Raw genomic sequence first — 20,729 nt, 5'->3', positions numbered from 1 at the left:
TTTGTTAACAGGATGCTACCCCACCACCTCTTTGATTTTGCCTGTCCCTCCTAAACTGTGTTTACCCTTTCAACTTGTATTCATCCCCATCATTTTCTGTAAGCCACATTTCCCTCATTAATGTGTGATGTGTATGTATGTTCTAGTGTTAAGTCTCTACCCAACTATAGAAAGACAATATATATATATATATGCACATACAGGATGCAATTTGTATCCGTGTGTGTGTGTGTAGTTTCTGTAACAAAATAACAATTAACAGGATGTGTTAATGTACACCCATACAATCATAGGTGCACCATAGAAAACGGGTTTCGATTTCAGTTGATTGCGATGTGTTAATGCGACACTGTCCACTATGGACGTGTCAACCTTACGAGCAAGTATGTTGGCAGACACCTATGCGAACGTATAAGGCCTGTGCATGTACGCAGAGATGCAGACACAGAAGTATAAAGCAGCCTTTAAGCATGGTAGTGTTCAAACTCCCTGTGGATTGATCTCTTGGTGCAGTATCACTTGTAGAGGCTCTGCAGATCAGGTGCTAGCGGGTAGGTGTACGAATCTGAGATTGCACACATTACAACTGTATTGGACTGGTAACTTACAAGTCTGTTAATAAATATTAAATATATCAGGGTATTAACAATCAAAATTAGTTATTTATTTAGCTGATGAAATGTGGTGCATTTTGTACATAAACATTTGACTGGTGTTTAAGGAATCAAGGCAAGAACAAATTTGTTTGTCTCTTCTCAGTCTTTTATTTAGTAGCCACATTTTCCTCAACATCACCAACTCCGTCTCCCAACTGCTCCTTCCACAATGAGACAGGCGGCAACAGCACGACAAACAGCTTTAAAGATTTATAATCACATTTCCTTTAGTTAAACAGCCAGCAGTTCACAGTGGAAGACTAGCTTCAACGATGTGTTGTTTGTAAACCTCCAATGTATATTATACATTTCTTCTTAGAAAGACAAACAGAACAAAACAAAGTACCAAATGTACAAAAGGACTGTGTTAAAAGTTGCTTTAAGAAAGAAAGAATTTAAAACCAAGAACAAATCTTCCCTACAACCTCCAAAGCTATATTCTTGACAGCATTATTGTTGTACTTGGGTAAAGTCCTTTGGTTCTTCATATATTTAAAAAAAAATATTGTACAATAATATAGATCAAGAGAACAACTGAATGAAAGACCTTGTCTTTCAGGTGGACAGGCAGGCAGGTAGGCAGGCAGGCAGCTCAGATGTCCATCTCAAACTGATCGTCATCGGCTAGAAAAGAAAGAGCAGCGTTAGCCCCATTAGTCAGTGCAGAGAACACAGCGCAAACATTCCCGCTGCACCTGCAGACAGTGCCAGCATTTATAAGGGAACGGTTATAGATAAAACTGGGTAAACAGTTTATTTCATATTACATATCTACAGAACACACTGTCCCCATGCATCTGGTCTGTTTTGGGGTACACTTTATCCACAAAGCTCCAAGCTCCTTTATAACTCGGTAAGCAAAAGGACTCTATGGTATAACCAGCAGATACAGACACTGATCATTATATTCCCAAAATTCACTGTTTATTAACAGTGTGTGCAGTGTGATAAAGCCTGTTTTGATAAGAGCTCAGAAAACATGTGGGTTTATTCAGGAATATATCTGAAAATAAACATTTTTTTAACCTGAAATAAGTAAATTTTTTGAAACCAATGGCAAAGGTAAATTCGATAACTGTCTGCTGCTTCCCAGAACTGACAAATTGAATGCTTCTGTGGATTGCCCAGTTAGAGTCGGCAGTTTAAAGAACTACTCCACCCATGGAAGACAATCCTGCCTTGCTCTTGGGCCCATTTTCAAAAGAGAGTACGAAAACCCCAGAAGACTGAACAACTACAGAGAATTTACCAGGGATTCAACAGGGACACCACACACCCCCAGCATCTGATCAAACAGCAGTTCCATTTTAAACATTGCACTCCATTACTATGTATCAAATGAACAAAATACTGTGCCATACTGTTACAGTTAGCCAACATGGAGGCTTCCACAGCTCTGTGGGACTACAAACAAATTTAAAATAAAACCACCAAAAGACATGCCATAGTATTTACAGCATATGTGACCAAACCCTGGTCCTGGAGACCCGAGTTTTTTCGAAAATCAAATAGATCAATTTTTATTTGTATAGCGCCCTTGCAAAATACTTGTATTGCAAGTATCTGTAGTTTTTCTGTAGTGAGTCTGTCTGCCTATATAATCAACCAAATAATGCACCAGCTGCGTTACAGCACAACGTTTTCAAATATTATGGGCTACTATCTCAGCTGCCTTTCCTAAATTGTCAAGCTGTCAAGCTACTTGATATCCCTGACACAGACCCACTTTAGTGGAGAAAGCTCCATGTGGCCAAGACTGAGCAATCTTGACAATATATTTGTGCATCCCTGCTACCAGTACCCCTTCAGAGAGCATCTTGAACACTGGTGGGAACAACCCTGAGTTGATAGGCTGTTCCTCTCAAGAAACCTATAGGGAAAAGCTGTAGTTTGACAGCAATTTAGTAGACTATTTGTTTTGCACATTGTTTTTACATGAATACTTAAGGCATTTTTGTATTGTTATTTTAATTACTTATTCATTCAGTTACAAAATCTACAGTGTAACAGGAAAGTATAGGCAAAATCTGTAGTTTGTTATTTTGCACATTGTTTTTTATCAGAATACTAGAGGCATTTATATTTTTGTTATTTAATGTACGAATTTAAACTCAGGTAAAACAACATGTATATTTACATTGACAGACTGTCAAGTGGTATTGTTTGTTAGTTCTGCATATTTAATGAATAAAGAAAGACTTGTAATTTGAATGATAATGTATTGGTCTCATTTTGTAGTTTGTTTGAAGAAAATCATGTATTGCCCAAACTTCTAAACATATACGAAGAGACAGTAGGTTTTATATAAACTGTATTGTTTTATATTTATAATAGTATTCTGACCGAACAAAGTAGATTTATTAAGCTAGCAACAGCCACTAAGGCAGTTGTTCAGGGCATACCCTCTAGACCAGGGGTTCCAAAACTTTTCAGCCCACGACCCCCAAAATAACGGTGCCAGTGACTCGCGATCCCCCGCCACTATCCTCAGAGGTGGTTAAAGTATACAAACGTAAATGGCCTATCCAAACAGCATAATTACAACAACACAACAGCCTAACAACCATAACATTATTTAAAAGTAGCCCAATTTAGTCATTACTTTCATTTCAGTGTTAACCTCACCTATTGAGATGGGTGTGCACAATGCTTGGAGCACAGCAAGTCCATTCTTTGTTTAATTTTGGAGATCGCCACTCGGAGATCATCCTCAACGTTCAGTCGCGATCTGTATATATTTTTAAGGTACGTGAGTGCCGAGAAAGTCTTTTCGCACAAGTAGGTAGTGCCAACGGCATCAGTACATCTACAGCGGCCTTGGATAACTGTAGGTATTCCCTCTCGACTGAAATCCAAACCTCAGCCAGAGTCTTGGAATGAAACGCCATCTTTAATGTTCGCTTGACGGTGGTGCTCTCCTCCGCTGGCCTCCCTGCTTTGTCTTTTGATATTAACCAATGTTTCATTTCGACAAAAATATCGTAAACTTAAAGCCTAAAAAATGACCTATGTGCACATATCGGAATGTTTATGGGTGCTGTAAATTGACCTGCTGCAACTGATGCTGATCCTAATGTCGTTAATCTGTCTAATCACCTCCGGGGTCATGAGGGGACAAGGAAAATTTTATTTGCATGGTTTTATTTCTAATTTAACGACTTTTTATATTTTGTAACAATTATGGCTAAAATATACTATTTCTAATCGTTTTATAATTTGATTTGGAAATGATCAAGACCCCCCCACGCTGTCTCGCAACCCCTTTGGGAACCACTGCTCTAGACATTCCTGTCAATAATAAAAAGGATCAAACAGAAGAAAGAGAGGGCCCACAGCTGTTTGTTAAAAGTTTGTTTGTGGACTTAATTGCTTTCCCAGATTGGCAGGAACAGTTCTTTTTAGTGATTGATTGACAGTTGTAAAAGCTGACTATGGAACGGACCTTTTGCAAATACATCAAAGGAAGCCATTTGGTTTCCGCATCCAACACCTCACCCCAGGAAGACAACCACAAACATTACAAAGGCGAGAGACCTGACCTCAAGAAAACACTTTTGGAAACTTGTGACTGACCCTGCCCACTGAACCACATGTCATGTATTGTATAAAAGCGGTTAACTTCTGCTGTTCAGTGAGGGACTCCGCTCAGGTGGAGAGCTTCCATGTCAGAGCATCCCAGGCCTGGCATTTTAAATAAATACTTCATCCTCTGTGCATCAGGACTGGGTTCTTCAATATAGATATATTATTTTTAGGTCATATCACGCAGCCCTTTTGAAGACTTACTAATTTTTGTTCAAATTACAGAGTACTACAGCAATGGTAGGCAATCAATTCTATACAACACCGCTACTGTCCTATCCCAGGTGAAACCAATTTCAATACTAATATATACGTGTGTGTAATTATATATATTATATATACAGTGAGGGGAAAAAAGTATTTGATCCCCCTGCTGATTTTGTAGGTTTGCCCACTGACAAAGAAATGATCAGTCTATAATCTTAATGGTAGGTGTATGTTAACAGTGAGAGACAGAATAACAAAAAAATCCAGAAAAACGCATTTCAAAAAAGTCATACATTGATTTGCATGTTAATGACGGAAATAAGTATTTGACCCCTTCGACTTAGTACTTGGTGGCAAAACCCTTGTTGGCAATCACAGAGGTCAGACGTTTCTTGTAGTTGGCCACCAGGTTTGCACACATCTCAGGAGGGATTTTATCCCACTCCTCTTTGCAGATCCTCTCCAGTCATTAAGGTGTTGAGGCTGACGTTTGGCAACTCGAACCTTCAGCTCCCTCCACAGATTTTCTATGGGATTAAGGTCTGGAGACTGGCTAGGTCACTCCAGGACCTCAATGTGCTTCTTCTTGAGCCACTCCCTTGTTGCCTTGGCTGTGTGTTTTGGGTCATTGTCATGCTGGAATACTCATCCACGACCCATTTTCAATGCCCTGGCTGAGGGAAGGAGGTTCTCACCCAAGATTTGACGGTACATGGCCCCGTCCATCGTCCCTTTGATGCGGTGCAGTTGTCCTGTCCCCTTAGCAGAAAAACACCCCCAAAGCATAATGTTTCCACCTCCATGTTTGACGGTTGGGATGGTGTTCTTGGGGTCATTCCTCCTCCTCCAAACACGGCGAGTTGAGTTGATGCTAAAGAGCTCGATTTTGGTCTCATCTGACCACAACACTTTCACCCAGTTCTCCTCTGAATCATTCAGATGTTCATTGGCAAACTTCTGGCGGGCCTGTACATGTGCTTTCTTGAGCAGGGGGACCTTGCGGGCGCTGCAGGATTTCAGTCTTTCACGGCGTAGTGTGTTACCAATTGTTTTCTTGGTGACTATGGTCCCAGCTGCCTTGAGATCATTAACAAGATCTTCCCGTGTAGTTCTGGGCTGATTCCTCACTGTTCTCATGATCACTGAAACTCCACGAGGTGAGATCTTGCATGGAGCCCCAGACCGAGGGAGACTGACAGTTATTTTGTGTTTCTTCCATTTGCGAATAATCACACCAACTGTTGTCACCTTCTCACCAAGCTGCTTGGTGATGGCCTTGTAGTCCATTCCAGCCTTGTGTAGGTCTACAATCTTGTCCCTGACATCCTTGGACAGCTCTTTGGTCTTGGCCATGGTGGAGAGTTTGGAATCTGATTGACTGCTTCTGTGGACAGGTGTCTTTTATACAGGTAACGAGCTGAGATTAGGAGCACTCCCTTTAAGAGAGTGCTCCTAATCTCAGCTCGTTACCTGTGTAAAAGACACCTGGGAGCCAGAAATCTTGCTGATTAATAGGGGATCAAATACTTATTTCCCTCATTAACATGCAAATCAATTTATAACTTTTTTGAAATGCGTTTTTCTGGATTTTTTTTTTGTTATTCTGTCTCTCACTGTTAAAATACACCTACCATTAAAATTATAGACTGATCATTGGGCAAACGTACAAAATCAGCAGGGGATCAAATACTTTTTTCCCCTCACTGTATATATATACACAAACACACACACACACACACACACACCGAACAGCCATAACATTATGACCACTGACAGGTGAAGTGAATAACATGGATAATCTCGTTATCATGGCACCAGTCAGTGGGTTGGATATATTAGGCAGCAAGTGAACATTTTGTCCTCAAAGTTGATGGGTTAGAAGCAGGAAAAATGGGCACGCGTAAGGATCTGAGCGACTTTGACAAGGGCCAAATTGTGATGGCTAGACGACTGGGTCAGAGCATCTCCAAAACTGCAGCTCTTGTGGGGTGTTCCCGGTCTGCAGTGGTCCAAGGAAGGAAAAGCGGTGAACTGGCGACAGGGTCATGGGCGGCCAAGGCTCATTGATGCACGTGGGGAGCGAAGGCTGGCCCCTGAGGTCCGATCCAACAGACGAGCTACTGTAGCTCAAATTGCTGAAAAAGTTAATGCTGGTTCTGATAGAAAGGTGTCAGAACACATAGTGCATCGCAGTTTGTTGCGTATGGGGCTGTGTAGCCGCAGACCAGTCAGGGTGCCCATGCTGACCCCTGTCCACTGCTGAAAGCGCCTACAATGGGCACGTGAGCATCAGAACTGGACCACGGAGCAATGGAGGAAGGTGGCCTGGTCTGATGAATCACGAGTTCAAGGTGTTGACTTGCCCTCCAAATTCCCCAGATCTCAATCCAATTGAGCATCTGTGAAATGTGCTGGACAAACAAGTCCGATCCATGGAGCCCCCACCTGGCAACTTACAGGACTTAAAGGACCTGCTGCTAACGTCTTGGTGCCAGATACCACAGCACACCTTCAGAGGTCTAGTGGAGTCAATGCCTCGACGGGTCAGGGCTGTTTTGGCGGCAAAAGGGGGACCTACAAAATATTAGGCAGTTGGTCATAATGTTATGGCTTATCGGTGTATATATGTGTATTATGTATAATTTATATATTACATACATACTTTTTCTTGCCACTGTATGTGTGTGTATGTGACCCTTTGGAATTACCTGGATTTCTGCATATATTTGTCATAAAATTTGATCTGATCTTCATCTAAGTCACAACAATAGACAAACACAGTCTGCTTAAACTAATACCAGACAAACAATTATATGTTTTCATGTTTTTATTAAACACACCATGTAAAGATTCACAGTGCAGGGTGGAATATATATGTAATCAGAATAGTTTTAGATTACTTTTTTTTTTTTTCCTTTATTCAATAAAAACAAAAACAGTTGAGTTCAAGAAGTGAAACTAAATGTATTGCACATTCTAATATGGATGACAGATTGAAATTGTTTATTTGTATCCACAGTACAAAAAATTAAAACAGTAATTTAAGATTTGTATCAGTTTAACTATCTTGCATATTTATACTTTGCATTTTGTAGTAATCTCCATAAGATTGCATCAGATAGGAAAATCCAATTTTTTGTGATCCAGGATCAGAATATCAAGCAAGATCTCGTCCTGGTATTTCAAAGCAACTGAGGATCGGATCACCCTGATCCAGATCAAGACTTTTCAAGATTTCCAGATCCTGCTTTTCAGTTCTGTAAATCCTACATCTTCCCCTACTGGATGGAGATATACACTCACCTAAAGGATTATTAGGAACACCTGTTCAATTTCTCATTAATGCAATTATCTAACCAACCAATCACATGGCAGTTGCTTCAATGCATTTAGGGGTGTGGTCCTGGACAAGACAATCTCCTGAACTCCAAACTGAATGTCTGGATGGGAAAGAAAGGTGATTTAAGCAATTTTGAGCGTGGCATGGTTGTTGGTGCCAGACGGGCCGGTCTGAGTATTTCACAATCTGCTCAGTTACTGGGATTTTCACGCACAACCATTTCTAGGGTTTACAAAGAATGGTGTGAAAAGGGAAAAACATCCAGTATGCGGCAGTCCTGTGGGCGAAAATGCCTTGTTGATGCTAGAGGTCAGAGGAGAATGGGCCGACTGATTCAAGCTGATAGAAGAGCAACTTTGACTGAAATAACCACTCGTTACAACCGAGGTATGCAGCAAAGCATTTGTGAAGCCACAACACGTACAACCTTGAGGCGGATGGGCTACAACAGCAGAAGACCCCACCGGGTACCACTCATCTCCACTACAAATAGGAAAAAGAGGCTACAATTTGCACAAGCTCACCAAAATTGGACAGTTGAAGACTGGAAAAATGTTGCCTGGTCTGATGAGTCTCGATTTCTGTTGAGACATTCAGATGGTAGAGTCAGAATTTGGCGTAAACAGAATGAGAACATGGATCCATCATGCCTTGTTACCACTGTGCAGGCTGGTGGTGGTGGTGTAATGGTGTGGGGGATGTTTTCTTGGCACACTTTAGGCCCCTTAGTGCCAATTGGGCATCGTTTAAATGCCACGGCCTACCTGAGCATTGTTTCTGACCATGTCCATCCCTTTATGACCACCATGTACCCATCCTCTGATGGCTACTTCCAGCAGGATAATGCACCATGTCACAAAGGTCGAATCATTTCAAATTGCTTTCTTGAACATGACAATGAGTTCACTGTACTAAACTGGCCCCCACAGTCACCAGATCTCAACCCAATAGAGCATCTTTGGGATGTGGTGGAACGGGAGCTTCGTGCCCTGGATGTGCATCCCACAAATCTCCATCAACTGCAAGATGCTATCCTATCAATATGGGCCAACATTTCTAAAGAATGCTTTCAGCACCTTGTTGAATCAATGCCACGTAGAATTAAGGCAGTTCTGAAGGCGAAAGGGGGTCAAACACAGTATTAGTGTGGTGTTCCTAATAATCCTTTAGGTGAGTGTATATAATATACACAGATCAGCCATAACATTATGACCACCTGCCTAATATTGTGTAGGTCCCCCTTTTGCCACCAAAACAGCCGTGACCCGTCGAGGCATGGACTCCACTAGACCTCTGAAGGTGTGCTGTGGTATCTGGCACCAAGACGTTAGCAGCAGATCCTTTAAGTCCTGTAAGTTGTGAGGTGGGGCCTCCATGGATCGGACTTGTTTGTCCAGCACAACCTACAGATACTCGATTGGATTGAGATCTGGGGAATTTGGAGGCCAAGTCAACACCTTGAACTCGTGATTCATCAGACCAGGCTACCTTCTTCCATTGCTCTGTGGTCCAGTTCTGATGCTCATGTGCCCATTGTAGGCGCTTTTGGCAGTGGACAGGGGTCAGCATGGGCACCCTGACTGGTCTGCGGCTACACAGCCCCATACGCAACAAACTGCGATGCACTGTGTGTTCTGACACCTTTCTATCAGAACCAGCATTAACTTTTTCAGCAATTTTAGCTACAGCAGCTTGTCTGTTGGATCGGACCACATGGGCCAGCCTTCGCTCCCCACGTGCATCAATGAGCCTTGGCCGCCCATGACCCTGTCGCCGGTTCACCGCTTTTCCTTCCTTGGACCTCTTTTGATAGGTACTGACCACTGCAGACCGGGAACACACCACAAGAGATGCAGTTTTGGAGATGCTCTGACCCAGTCGTCTAGCCATCACAATTTGGTCAAAGTCGCTCAGATCCTTACGTTTGCCCATTCTTCCTGCTTCTAACACATCAACTTTGAGGACAAAATGTTCACTTGCTGCCTAATACAGTGCATTCGGAAAGTATTCACAGCGCTTCACTTTTTCCACATTTTGTTATGTTACAGCCTTATTCCAAAATGGATTAAATTCATTATTTTCCTCAAAATTCTACAAACAGTACCCCATAATGGCAACGTGAAAGAAGTTTGATTTAAATTTTTGCAAATTTATTAAAAATAAAAAACAAAATAGCACACATACATAAGTATTCACAGCCTTTGCCATGACACTCAAAAATGAGCTCAGGTGCATCCTGTTTCCACTGATCATCCTTGAGATGTTTCTACAAACTTGATTGGAGTCCACCTGTGGTAAATTCAGTTGATTGGACATGATTTGGAAAGGCACACACCACAGTTAAACGTGCATGCTAGAGCACAAACCAAGCCATGAAGTCCAAGGAATTGTCTGTAGACCTCCAAGACAGGATTGTATCGAGGCACAGATCTGGGGAAGGGTACAGAAAAATGTCTGCAGCATTGAAGGTCCCAATGAGCACAGTGGCCTCCATCATCTGTAAATGGAAGAAGTTTGGAACCACCAGGACCTAGAGCTGGCCGCCCGGCCAAACTGAGCAATCGGGGGAGAAGGGCCTTAGTCAGGGACGTGACCAAGAACCCGATGGTCACTCTGACAGAGCTCCAGCGTGTCTCTGAGGAGAGAGGAGAACCTTCCAGAAGAACAACCATCCTTGCAGCACTCCACCAATCAGGCCTGTATGGTAGAGTGGCCAGATGGAAGCCACTCCTCAGTTAAAGACACATGACAGCCCGCCTGGAGTTTGCCAAAAGGCACCTGAAGGACTCACAGACCATTAGAAACAAAATTCTCTGGTCTGATGAAACAAAGATTGAACTCTTTGGCCTGAATGGCAAGCGTCATGTCTGGAGGAAACCAGGCACCGCTCATCACCTGGCCAATACCATCCCTACAGTGAAGCATGGTGGTGGCAGCATCATGCTGTGGGGATGTTTTTCAGCGGCAGGAACTGGGAGACTAGTCAGGATCGAGGGAAAGATGAATGCAGCAATGTACAGAGACATCCTTGATGAAAACCTGCTCCAGAGCGCTCTGGACCTCAGACTGGGGCGAAGGTTCATCTTCCAACAGGACAATGACCCTAAGCACACAGCCAAGATAACAAAGGAGTGGCTACAGGACAACTCTGTGAATATGCTTGAGTGGCCGATTGAACATCTCTGGAGAGATCTGAAAATGGCTATTCACCGACGCTCCCCATCCAACCTGATGGAGCTTGAGAGGTCCTGCAAAGAAGACTGGGAGAAACTGCCCAAAAATAGGTGTGCCAAGCTTGTAGTATCATACTCAAAAAGACTTGAGGCTGTAATTGGTGCCAAAGGTGCTTCAACAAAGTATTGAGCAAAGGCTGTGAATACTTATGTACATGTGCTTTTTTTGTTTTTTATTTTTAATAAATTTGCAAAGATTTCAAAACAAACTTCTTTCATGTTGTCATTATGGGGTATTGTTTGTAGAATTTTGAAGAAAATAATGATTTTAATCCATTTTGGAATAAGGCTGTAACATAACAAAATGTGGAAAAAGTGAAGCGCTTTGAATACTTTCTGGATGCACTATATATCCAACCCACTGACAGGTGCCATGATAATGAGATTATCAGTGTTATTCACTTCACCTGTCAGTGGTCATAATGTTATGGCCGATCGGTGTATATGGCGTGTATACTGCAGGGTTTAAAATATTGCAAGTTTTAAAAAATATACATGAACCCAAAGCAGCCTCACAGCTTAACTAAACCCCATCCAAACAGATCATTTTTATTCACTATGGTTTGCATCACAGAGGGTTAACTCTGAGAACCTAAAGTGCCTGACTTCCTGATCTTCACTTCAGATTGAAGCCTACTGCTGTGACCTATTTTCAGAGGGGGATTATATACAGCAGGGGCAGCCTGGGAGGAAAAGGGGGTGGTGTGAGCTGGAAGAACTGCATGTGATGTTCCTGTTTTTAACTGCCTGGCAGCCTACCTCTAGCTACGTGTTATCCAGCACACTTGTGCAACAGCCTGCCTGGATTTCTCAAAGTTCCCTGTATATACATTCTAACGTGTGGAACAGAGAAGAACGTCATCTCCCCTATTATAGGCCTTCACAGAGGAAAAACAAAATCGCCTGCACAAACACAGGCACACAAATGTAAAGTCACATGGCTCCTCTCTCATGCCTATGCCCAGCTTTACCCATGACTCTGCTTCAGTGACACCCCAGTGCTACAGAGGAGTTTTGCATAATCAAGGCCTGCAACAGGAACACGCTGTCCCGCCGACACCATCGGATCTTCTCTTTTTTCCCCACTCTTCCTCACCTTCTGCTGATCTCTCCATCTCAATCCCCTTGGAATCCACGACACTCTCTCCTTCTTCCACTAAAAACCTAGGAGTCACCCTCGACCCCGTGCTCTCCTGACCCTTCCACACCAACTACTCGACTCAGCTGCTCGTCCAGTCACTGGTCCTCTCCCACCTGGACTACTGCAACTCCCTCCTGGCCGGCCGGCCTGCCTGCCTTCCTGCAACTACTACCCACTGCTCCAGCTGATACAGAACTCTGCGGCTCGTCTGGTATTCTCTCCGTTCGCACACGCTACTCCACTGGCTCCCAATATCGGCACGCATTCAGTTTAAGACATTGACCCTCACCTACCGCTGTCTCAACCATACTGCACCAAGCTACCTTTCAGTCCCTCGTCTCCTCATACATCCCCTCCAGACCACTGCGGTCTTCCGGTGCTAGAAGACTAACTATGCCTCCTCTCCACTCTCCTTCCTCCAGAGCCCACTCCTTCTCATCCCTGGCCCCTAAGTGGTGGAATGACCTTCCCACTGAAGTCAAAACAGCAGAGTCCTTGACCTTCTTCCGGCACTTACTCAAAACACATCTTTTCAGACAATACTTGTAATTCTAGTCCTTTACTCTCCTGTAGTATAGCACTTTACAACGTTTTAACATGCTTCTTGCATTACTTGTACTCATATTATTTTGATTTCCCCTTTGCTCCCTTTCCCTTAGCCCTTGACTGTGACCTAACATCTTGTCCACACTTAGCTTTTACTATCCAGGATGCAAGACCTCATTTATTGTATTCACTTGTGTAAATTGGAATTTGTAAAATGTATTATGCTTTGTATTATGTAAATCTGAATTTGTAATATTTGATGCCTTGTACTGAACTGTATTTTTGCACTTTGTATTGCGCTTATGTTTTGTAAGTCGCCCTGGATAAGGGCGTCTGCCAAGAAATAAATATAATAATAATAATAATAATAATAATAATAATAATAATAATAATAATAATGCCAGTTCTCTTCAGTTCTTCCTCTTATAAAAACCAAAAGGCCTCAGGTTAGAAAGGGGGCCAAACATGTGACAGTATTAGCAAACAGGGCTTTGAGAAACCCCACACATACAGCAAAGTCTACACTAAGCTACTGCTGTAGTGCAAATAAGAGGGATGATGTGTGCTATAACAGTAGTTCTATACAAGCCAAAACAGTCTACAATGCTCACCTGCTTGTGCTGCTAAAAAAACAAAACCGATGAGGGTTTCAAACCGTAATTTTGTAACTCTTGACCTCCAATTTCCCACAGCACAGATATTTTCATAGTTTCCAGACACTGTCCTCAATCTACACATCTTAGAGCTTTTAGCAGTTTTGCTCCAAGTCTGTGGAATTCCCTTTCAATCACGAACATGAAAGAAGAAAATTTAAAGGTTTAAAACATAATTCAAACAGTCATTTGTGGTTTTATTGTAACTTTTTTCCACTTTCGCACCTTTGATTCAAATTTGTCCAGTACCCTGGGACACACTGGAAGGAAAGGCATGATACACAAAGTTGTTTCATCGTGGAAGTGGCCATCTCACCTGATAGGTCTTTTGTGGGTTCCTCCAGCTCCTCCTTAAGTTCCTGCAGTTTGGAGAGGGGTGAGAGTGAGGGCACGGTGACGCCAGGGATCTGCGGCAGGTAGCAGGGGGGAGTCCGTGCGATCGGAGAGTTGCGACATTCCAGGAGGAACTTCCTGTCGTAGATAATTCTGGTCCCTGGAAAAAGAGCACAGCGGGAAATTGCATCACAGTCTGATAAACATGTTCACAATCACATTAGCTTACAGAGAGCTATACAATAGTTACAGGCTAAAGTTAGTTGAAAGTGACACCACCACATGGATACACAACAGCACAAGACAAACAGATTTAAATAAAATAAAATAAAATAAAATATTGGAAATGTGTAATGTCAGGTGTGTAGACCACCCAGTGTCCTATATCACACAGTAGACGCATACACCACAAAGGAGAGTGTGAAATACTGCATTCTCCTCACAAACACATTGAATCGAGGCACAATTGACTACTCAGAATTCTTGAAATGCATTTCAATTGAAATCTATTTTTAAAAACAATTTAATACATACGTAGGCCTATATAATTTCTAATTATTTTATTATCTCTTGGTAGATCAGTATTGACTCTCAGACAGAGGGAAATGCTCTCTTATCCTGAAAGCTTGTGGGTTTGACTCTATTCCTAGACATTCTGGAGACTATGTAGGTTTCTACTACAGCACTGAAGAGCTTCCTAGAGAAGGGAAAAAAGTGCCAGTGTAACTGCACAGAACCAGACCAGATTACCAGTGTAAAGTCAAACTGCTACAGCCCTGAATGCAATAAAACCACATCAACAAGTTAGGGTGTCAGCCTTAAAAATCAATGCCAGTGAAAAGATGCCTGTGTGTATAGTGCACCCGCAATGTAAGGTGCCAGAAACCATCTCACACAGCAGGCAGTACAGTGCTAATATAGCAGGGGGCTGTCACTGACTGCGAGAATGCCTGAATAAAGACTGATAGGTTGCACTTTCACAGCAAATAACTGTACCTGCTGCTGCTGGAGAAAAAAGAATTACTCAACAGCCTTCCCCAGTGCAGCACAATGTGAGAGGGAATGTGCTGACATCATCGGAATGAGCATTGATAACACCTATCAACATGCATTCACCAGCCAACGGCCAATTTTCCTGACAGTGGGGTGGACAGCAAACAAAAGACAAAAAGGTTACTCATTTTTTTATAGCGTCGGCCAATTACTGTCCAGCAATTTAGTCTCACTTCACATTGAAAAAGCAAGACATTACCATGCATAATGGACAGAAAGTAGTGTCCAGCAGGGACCGGTCAGACATCCAAGAGCAGGAACTTTCTATAAACTTTAATTCTGTCAGTGTTCGGTGCCTAACTCAGTCATAGATCAATTAATGATGTGGACTCTGGGATAGTTAGCAAACTTGTCAAATTTGCAGGTGATACTAAAATAGGTGGCTCAGCAGATACAATCTCGGCAGCACAGGTTATTCAAAGAGACTTAGATAATATTCAGTTGTGGGCCGACACCTGGCAGATGAAATTCATTGTGGACAAGTGAAAGGTATTTCATGCAGGTAACAAAAATGTCCACTATAATTACACTATGGGAGGAATAGAACTAGATGAAGTAACACATGAGAAAGGTCTAGGAGTCTAAGTGAACTCCTCACTTTCTCCATCAAAACAATGTGGGGAAGGAATAAAAAAGGCAAACGGAATGCTAGGGTATATTGTCAAAAGTGTAGAATTTAAAACAAGGGAAGTAATGTTTAGACTGTACAATGCACTAGTTAGACCTCATCTGGAATACTGTGTACAGTTCTGGGCTCCACACTTCAAGAAAGATATCAATGCTCTAGAGGCAACCAGACTTATTCCAGGTCTGAAGGGAATGTCCTACTGAGAGACTGAGGGAACTGAACCTTTTCACCCTGGAACAGAGGAGACTATGTGGGGACTTGATTCAAGTCTTCAAAATCATAAAGGGCATCGACCACATCAAACCAGAGGAGCATTTCCAGATCAGCAGGGACAAACAGACCCGGGGACACAAATGGAAATTGGGCTTCAGGGCATTCAAGACGGAAAACAGGAGACACTTCTTCACACACAGAAGCGTCACAATCCTGAACAAACTCCAGCACGATGGGGCGAATGGCCTCCTCTCATTTGTAAACGTTATGTTTTTATGTTCTAAAACTCTGGGTGTGCAGATTATTTTTCATTTTAAGCTTTACATTACTGCCTTAAAATCAAATTAAATAACTCGAAACTAACTACCATCAGTTTAAACTGTAATGCAGTGTAATAACACGTTTGCCTGTATAGATTATATTTTGCATAATTTATTGGTAACTTCTGGCATGTGTGACAATAGGTAGCATTATATACATCACCAACATGTTGGTTTATCAGTAACATTGCTGCGACTGCATTATTTTTAACTTCCACCATCTTTTTTTTTGTATTGTATTTGAAAAGGTTTAAAAAATACATACACACATACATACATACAGTTAGGTCCATAAATATTTGGACAGTGACAACTGTCATCATTTTGGCTCTTTATGCCACCACAATGAATTTGAAAGGAAACAATCAAGATGTGCTTTAAGTGTAAACTTCCATTTTTAATTTGAGGAGAGTTACATCCAAACTGGGTGAACGGTGTAGGAATTACACCCATTTTTATTTGTGGTCCCCCAATTTTAGGGGCTCAAAAGTATTTGGACAAACTAACAATCATTAATTAAATTGTGAGTTTCAATACTTGGTTGCAAATCCTTTGCAGTCAATGACTGCCTGAAGTGTGGAACACATAGACATCACCAGATGCTGGGTTTCTTCCTGAAACGCAAAACGTTCCAAGAACAATATAAGCATAATTTTGATATGTCGGGGAGAACACCATACCCAAATATTTAATACTTTTTCTGGTACTCTGATATCACAGGTTTTGAAACTGGCTGGGGTCTCCACATTTGATAAGATATATGCTTCAGTTTTATCCCAGTTAATTTTATAGCCAGACAAATGGGAAAAGTATTTAATAATAGCCAATACATTGTGAATGTGTCTGGCTGGGCAAGAAATATAATAGCACTATATGCAGACGATGTGATTCTATGCATCATACCCGCTACAGATATGCCATTTATGCGATTGCCAATGGTTCTAATGCCAGGACAAATGACCCGGTCAATTTTTCATTACGGTCAAAAGTTCTTGGCCAACAGTGAATTAACCTTGTTGTGTTCAAAATGTACACCCGTATTCTGATTGGTTACATCATCAGTTAGCTGGCGACAATGCAAGGCAGTCTCACTGCTCTTTACAGATAGAGCTGGGACCAGAGAAGTAGGCCTCTAATCACTGCACTATGTAGAACAATACACTTGAAAATATTTTACTGACCATACATCTGACATCAGTTAGGTACTCCACAAATATTAATTTTAGATTCCATCAGTAACCTAGCAACAGTTACTCTAGTCAAGCTCACAAAGCCTACACTTCCGAGGATATTTCACAGGTCTCAATCTTGCCCCAAAACTGTTACTGAACACTTTTGGCTGTAATTAGCTGATTTTAAAAGTTTTTGAAGAAGGCCCTTGAACTGCACCTTTCAATAGCAGAGCACTGAACAAACAGCCTCTGATTATTCATCTTATTGAAAACATCTTCTGTAACAAATGTGCTTCCCGATTCTTAGAAATAAGGTCTGCGTTTTCCCTCCCCCGTTGCAGTGCCTCGACTTGGCTGGGACAGTATGTTCTCAGCTATTCCTGCTATGCTGAACAACAGCTGTGTCTGACGGGGACACTTCTGTTAACCTCCAACCCACTCTTCCATTGGGCTGGACCAGAGCCAGTGTTTGTCCACCCCACAATGGTGCAGGGGCCCAGAGAGGGCAATACATGATAACTTTTCCATGCATGCGTCTTGAATAAGTAACTCAAAATATAAGATTTCAATTATCTACAATTTTGCCAATCAAATATAGGACAGCTTACAGCAAAGACAACAGTGGTCAAACATAACTTCAGTGTTCAGAAGGACTGGAAGTGGGGATGAGATCATTACCCTACTTTGTTTACTAAATGTCTAGAACTGTTTGAACAGATACTTTTCTATAAATACAAGACAGAAACTGATTAAGTCATCATGTATGTATGTATTTATGTATAGGAGCAGCCCAACTTGTTACTCTTAGATATTTATGTTTGTAAAGTAATGAAAACAACTCGACCCCCCTTCCTTTTATATGTTGTTTTTTATTGAACGTCTTGCCCAGTAGTGTTGTTCAATGCAGTAAAGGTGTACTTAAGGTTTTTACCACTAGGGAGTGCACTTGACTAGTTAATTCCAAAACAAATCTAGATAATCCAATCCTCTTAACACCATTTCAGGGATGAGGAACAATAACAAGCAGTTTCTTATACAACTAAAAAGTCTTCATTAAAGACAAGTGAACAGCCCAGGCCTCAAGAGGTGCGTCAGGTGGTGAGGTTAACAAATTCTTGACTTGGGGGTGGGGAAACCTGCACTACTGTGCAACACAACAAATGATGCCATTGCAAAGATACCTCAAAACACATTCTAGTTACCTGTACAGCAGAAATTGTTGTTGGTTAAGGGAAAACAAAAAATAGTTGTTGGTGCTACAAATCAACAAGGCAAACTGCCATTTTACAGAGACTTGGCATCCTCATCTGAAGGAACATTTATATATTTTCAAAAGGCACATAGAGCGGTCACAACGGAAACCGGGCACCACTTTACACTGCCCCCGCCTCTGCATGACAGACAAACAGTGTGCACAACTGCATTGCTGGAACTTGACGTGCCTCAGGGAGTGCTGGTCAGTGGAATGCTTTAGTAGGGACCTTTCTAGGATAAGCCACACCCATTAAACAAGGTTTGTGTCTTGTGACTAGCTACGCCATAGTTGAGAGTTGATACTCTTCAGATTGCACCACTCACCTTCCACCAAGACCATAATCCTGTCCACATGACCAGTACACTATATAGTTGTGTTGAATGTTCAAGTATAGGGAATAAGTCACTACACCTTCACATACTGGTCCAAATCGCTCCACCCGACACTAACTTACATTTCTACAGCGCACTTCTACATAAGCCTTTTCTGAAAGCTGTAAAGCTCTGTAAACTGTGACTTTCTGGAAAATAATATCATGAGATCCAAATAGCTGCAGAATTTATCACCATCACAGACAGGGCTGATGTTACATGGGCTGAGTAGTGATGACGCTTATGGTTACTAAGGCACTGTGTCACATTCTCCTTCAGGGTTCAGGCCCTGTGCGCACGAACACAATAGTTGGGGATTTATGAATAATGTTCAAAAACATGTTTATGTTATTTAGACCACTGGATTGCTTTATGTAGCCTACTGTGCTTGTGCAAACGAAAGAGAATTGAACAAAATCATAACTACTAATACATAATGGATGTTTATTCCTCAGATTACAGCCATTGAGATATAATTAAATAACAGCGATAACGGTGTGCGTGTTTCTTTTGTTGTGTATTACCCTGCTCATTGGAGACGACTATAATCTATGCCTATAAGCAACTGTATATAAAAACGGTGTTCATTTTTAAAAGAGAAAACAAGTTGGATAAGCGTCAGAGTAAAAGGTTAGCTTCGGTATCTTATTTCACTGCGTAAGAACTACTGTATTTACAAATCACCCTGCTGAAATATTCACATGACAGCAACGTGATGCAATTTATTGCAAAGATTAACGTCAACAGAAACAAAAAGAAAGGATAGAAAAGTGCTAACTCTGCATAAGTCTCTCCTTGAATTACTGTGAACAAACTACAGCACCACAGATTTTCATATTTTAATAAAGCTTTAGATGTGTTCCACTTAAAAATATGCGATTATGAAACAGAACCACTTTGGTTTAATGAAACAGAGGCCACAAGAAATGTAATCCTGTCCTGCGAATAATGTTGACAGACTCAAACACATATCGTAGTGGCTATGATATATGTGCTGCATCTCAAACACACACACACCATTATATATATACACATATACATATATATATACACACACACACCGGGATTTTTTTCTGTTTCCTTGGAAATTGTCTTCACTCTGTTGCTCCCCTCCACAAAATCCTAATGGTACATCCGAAAATCGCCCACAGCCAACCTGGCTACAGTCTTACCTCCGGGCGTTGTGGAGAAGAGTGTCCCACCGGGCGTCTGGCTGTAGCATTCGGGAAGCTGAGACCAGTCTTTGAGGTGGAGAACTCTTGTAGGAATCGGACAGCTCTTGGTCTGCTTGCAATTCGCAGACATTGTTTTTTTCTTTGTGGTTAATCAAATATAAAACAAAATATAGCCTAGATTAAAAAAAAAAAAAAAAAAAAGAAACCGTGTTTTACAGAAGAAAAATACAAACTGTTCCCACCACACAGGAGAGTATCAAAACAAAAACATAAACCAATGCAAGCCTAAAACTCATAGTCAGTGAAGTAATAACGCAACTCAATCCCGCATCTGAAGCCAATGCGAGGGGAGAAGCACGTTTGCCTCTGTTTGTAAATGGTTTTAAAGTTGAAGGCGGACGTGACACGGGTCATGTGACAGACAGCACAGCGCCAGGCTCACGCACGCGCGGCAGCACTTTGAATGACCGCGTGCTGACAGTGCGGGCGCACATCGTTTTATCTTTGTTGCCAATTCACCAGGAAATATATGCATTACAAACAAATGTACTTAAAATTGATTGCGTTAAATTAAACGACCTGCTAACACGCTTGCCCGGTCTATGTTACGATGGCTTATATCATATAATGTAGACATGGGTGCTTTTAATATTATTGGTTGCGGTAGCATTGGCTTATGCAATAAAGAGGTAAAAAAAGAAATACAGATACAACTGTACTTCGAATTTTAAAATTTATTTTTCTGAGGATGGGCAGTAACATTAATTTCAAAAGGCAGACAATGTTTCTTCAGGTGTTTTATACACCTGCATGTCATGGGCGCCGCCGCTGTATACAAATAACCTGATGAC

General features: G+C 41.7%; 1 protein-coding gene across 1 annotated transcript; it reads right to left on the bottom strand.

Annotated features, from left to right (window-relative positions):
• Positions 1-740: 740 nt before the first annotated feature.
• On the bottom strand, positions 741-20,256 carry LOC136762842 (eukaryotic translation initiation factor 4E-binding protein 3-like). The gene is made up of 3 exons (XM_066716410.1): positions 19,876-20,256; positions 13,675-13,851; positions 741-1,280 (listed from the first exon to the last, which is right to left on the bottom strand). The coding sequence occupies exons 1-3, from the start codon at positions 20,006-20,008 to the stop codon at positions 1,249-1,251; spliced, it is 342 nt and encodes a 113-aa protein (XP_066572507.1). The 5' UTR covers positions 20,009-20,256; the 3' UTR covers positions 741-1,248.
• Between the last annotated feature and the right edge of the window lie 473 nt (positions 20,257-20,729).

This window comes from Amia ocellicauda, chromosome 11, assembly GCF_036373705.1.
Source record: "Amia ocellicauda isolate fAmiCal2 chromosome 11, fAmiCal2.hap1, whole genome shotgun sequence".
In the NCBI taxonomy this organism is placed as follows: domain Eukaryota; kingdom Metazoa; phylum Chordata; class Actinopteri; order Amiiformes; family Amiidae; genus Amia; species Amia ocellicauda.
Note: the sequence above shows the minus strand (reverse complement) of the source record. Positions and strands in the feature narration are given on the sequence as shown.

What these genes read in the sequence shown, in the direction of transcription:
- LOC136762842 (XM_066716410.1), bottom strand. Translation starts at nt 20,008, where the DNA reads ATGTCTGCGAATTGCAAGCAGACCAAGAGCTGTCCGATTCCTACAAGA. An exon ending in CTTCTCCACAACGCCCGGAG is followed by an intron (nt 13,852 to 19,875) that starts GTAAGACTGTAG and finishes CTCTTTTTCCAG; the next exon opens with GGACCAGAATTATCTACGAC. An exon ending in ACCCACAAAAGACCTATCAG is followed by an intron (nt 1,281 to 13,674) that starts GTGAGATGGCCA and finishes TTTCTTTTCTAG; the next exon opens with CCGATGACGATCAGTTTGAG.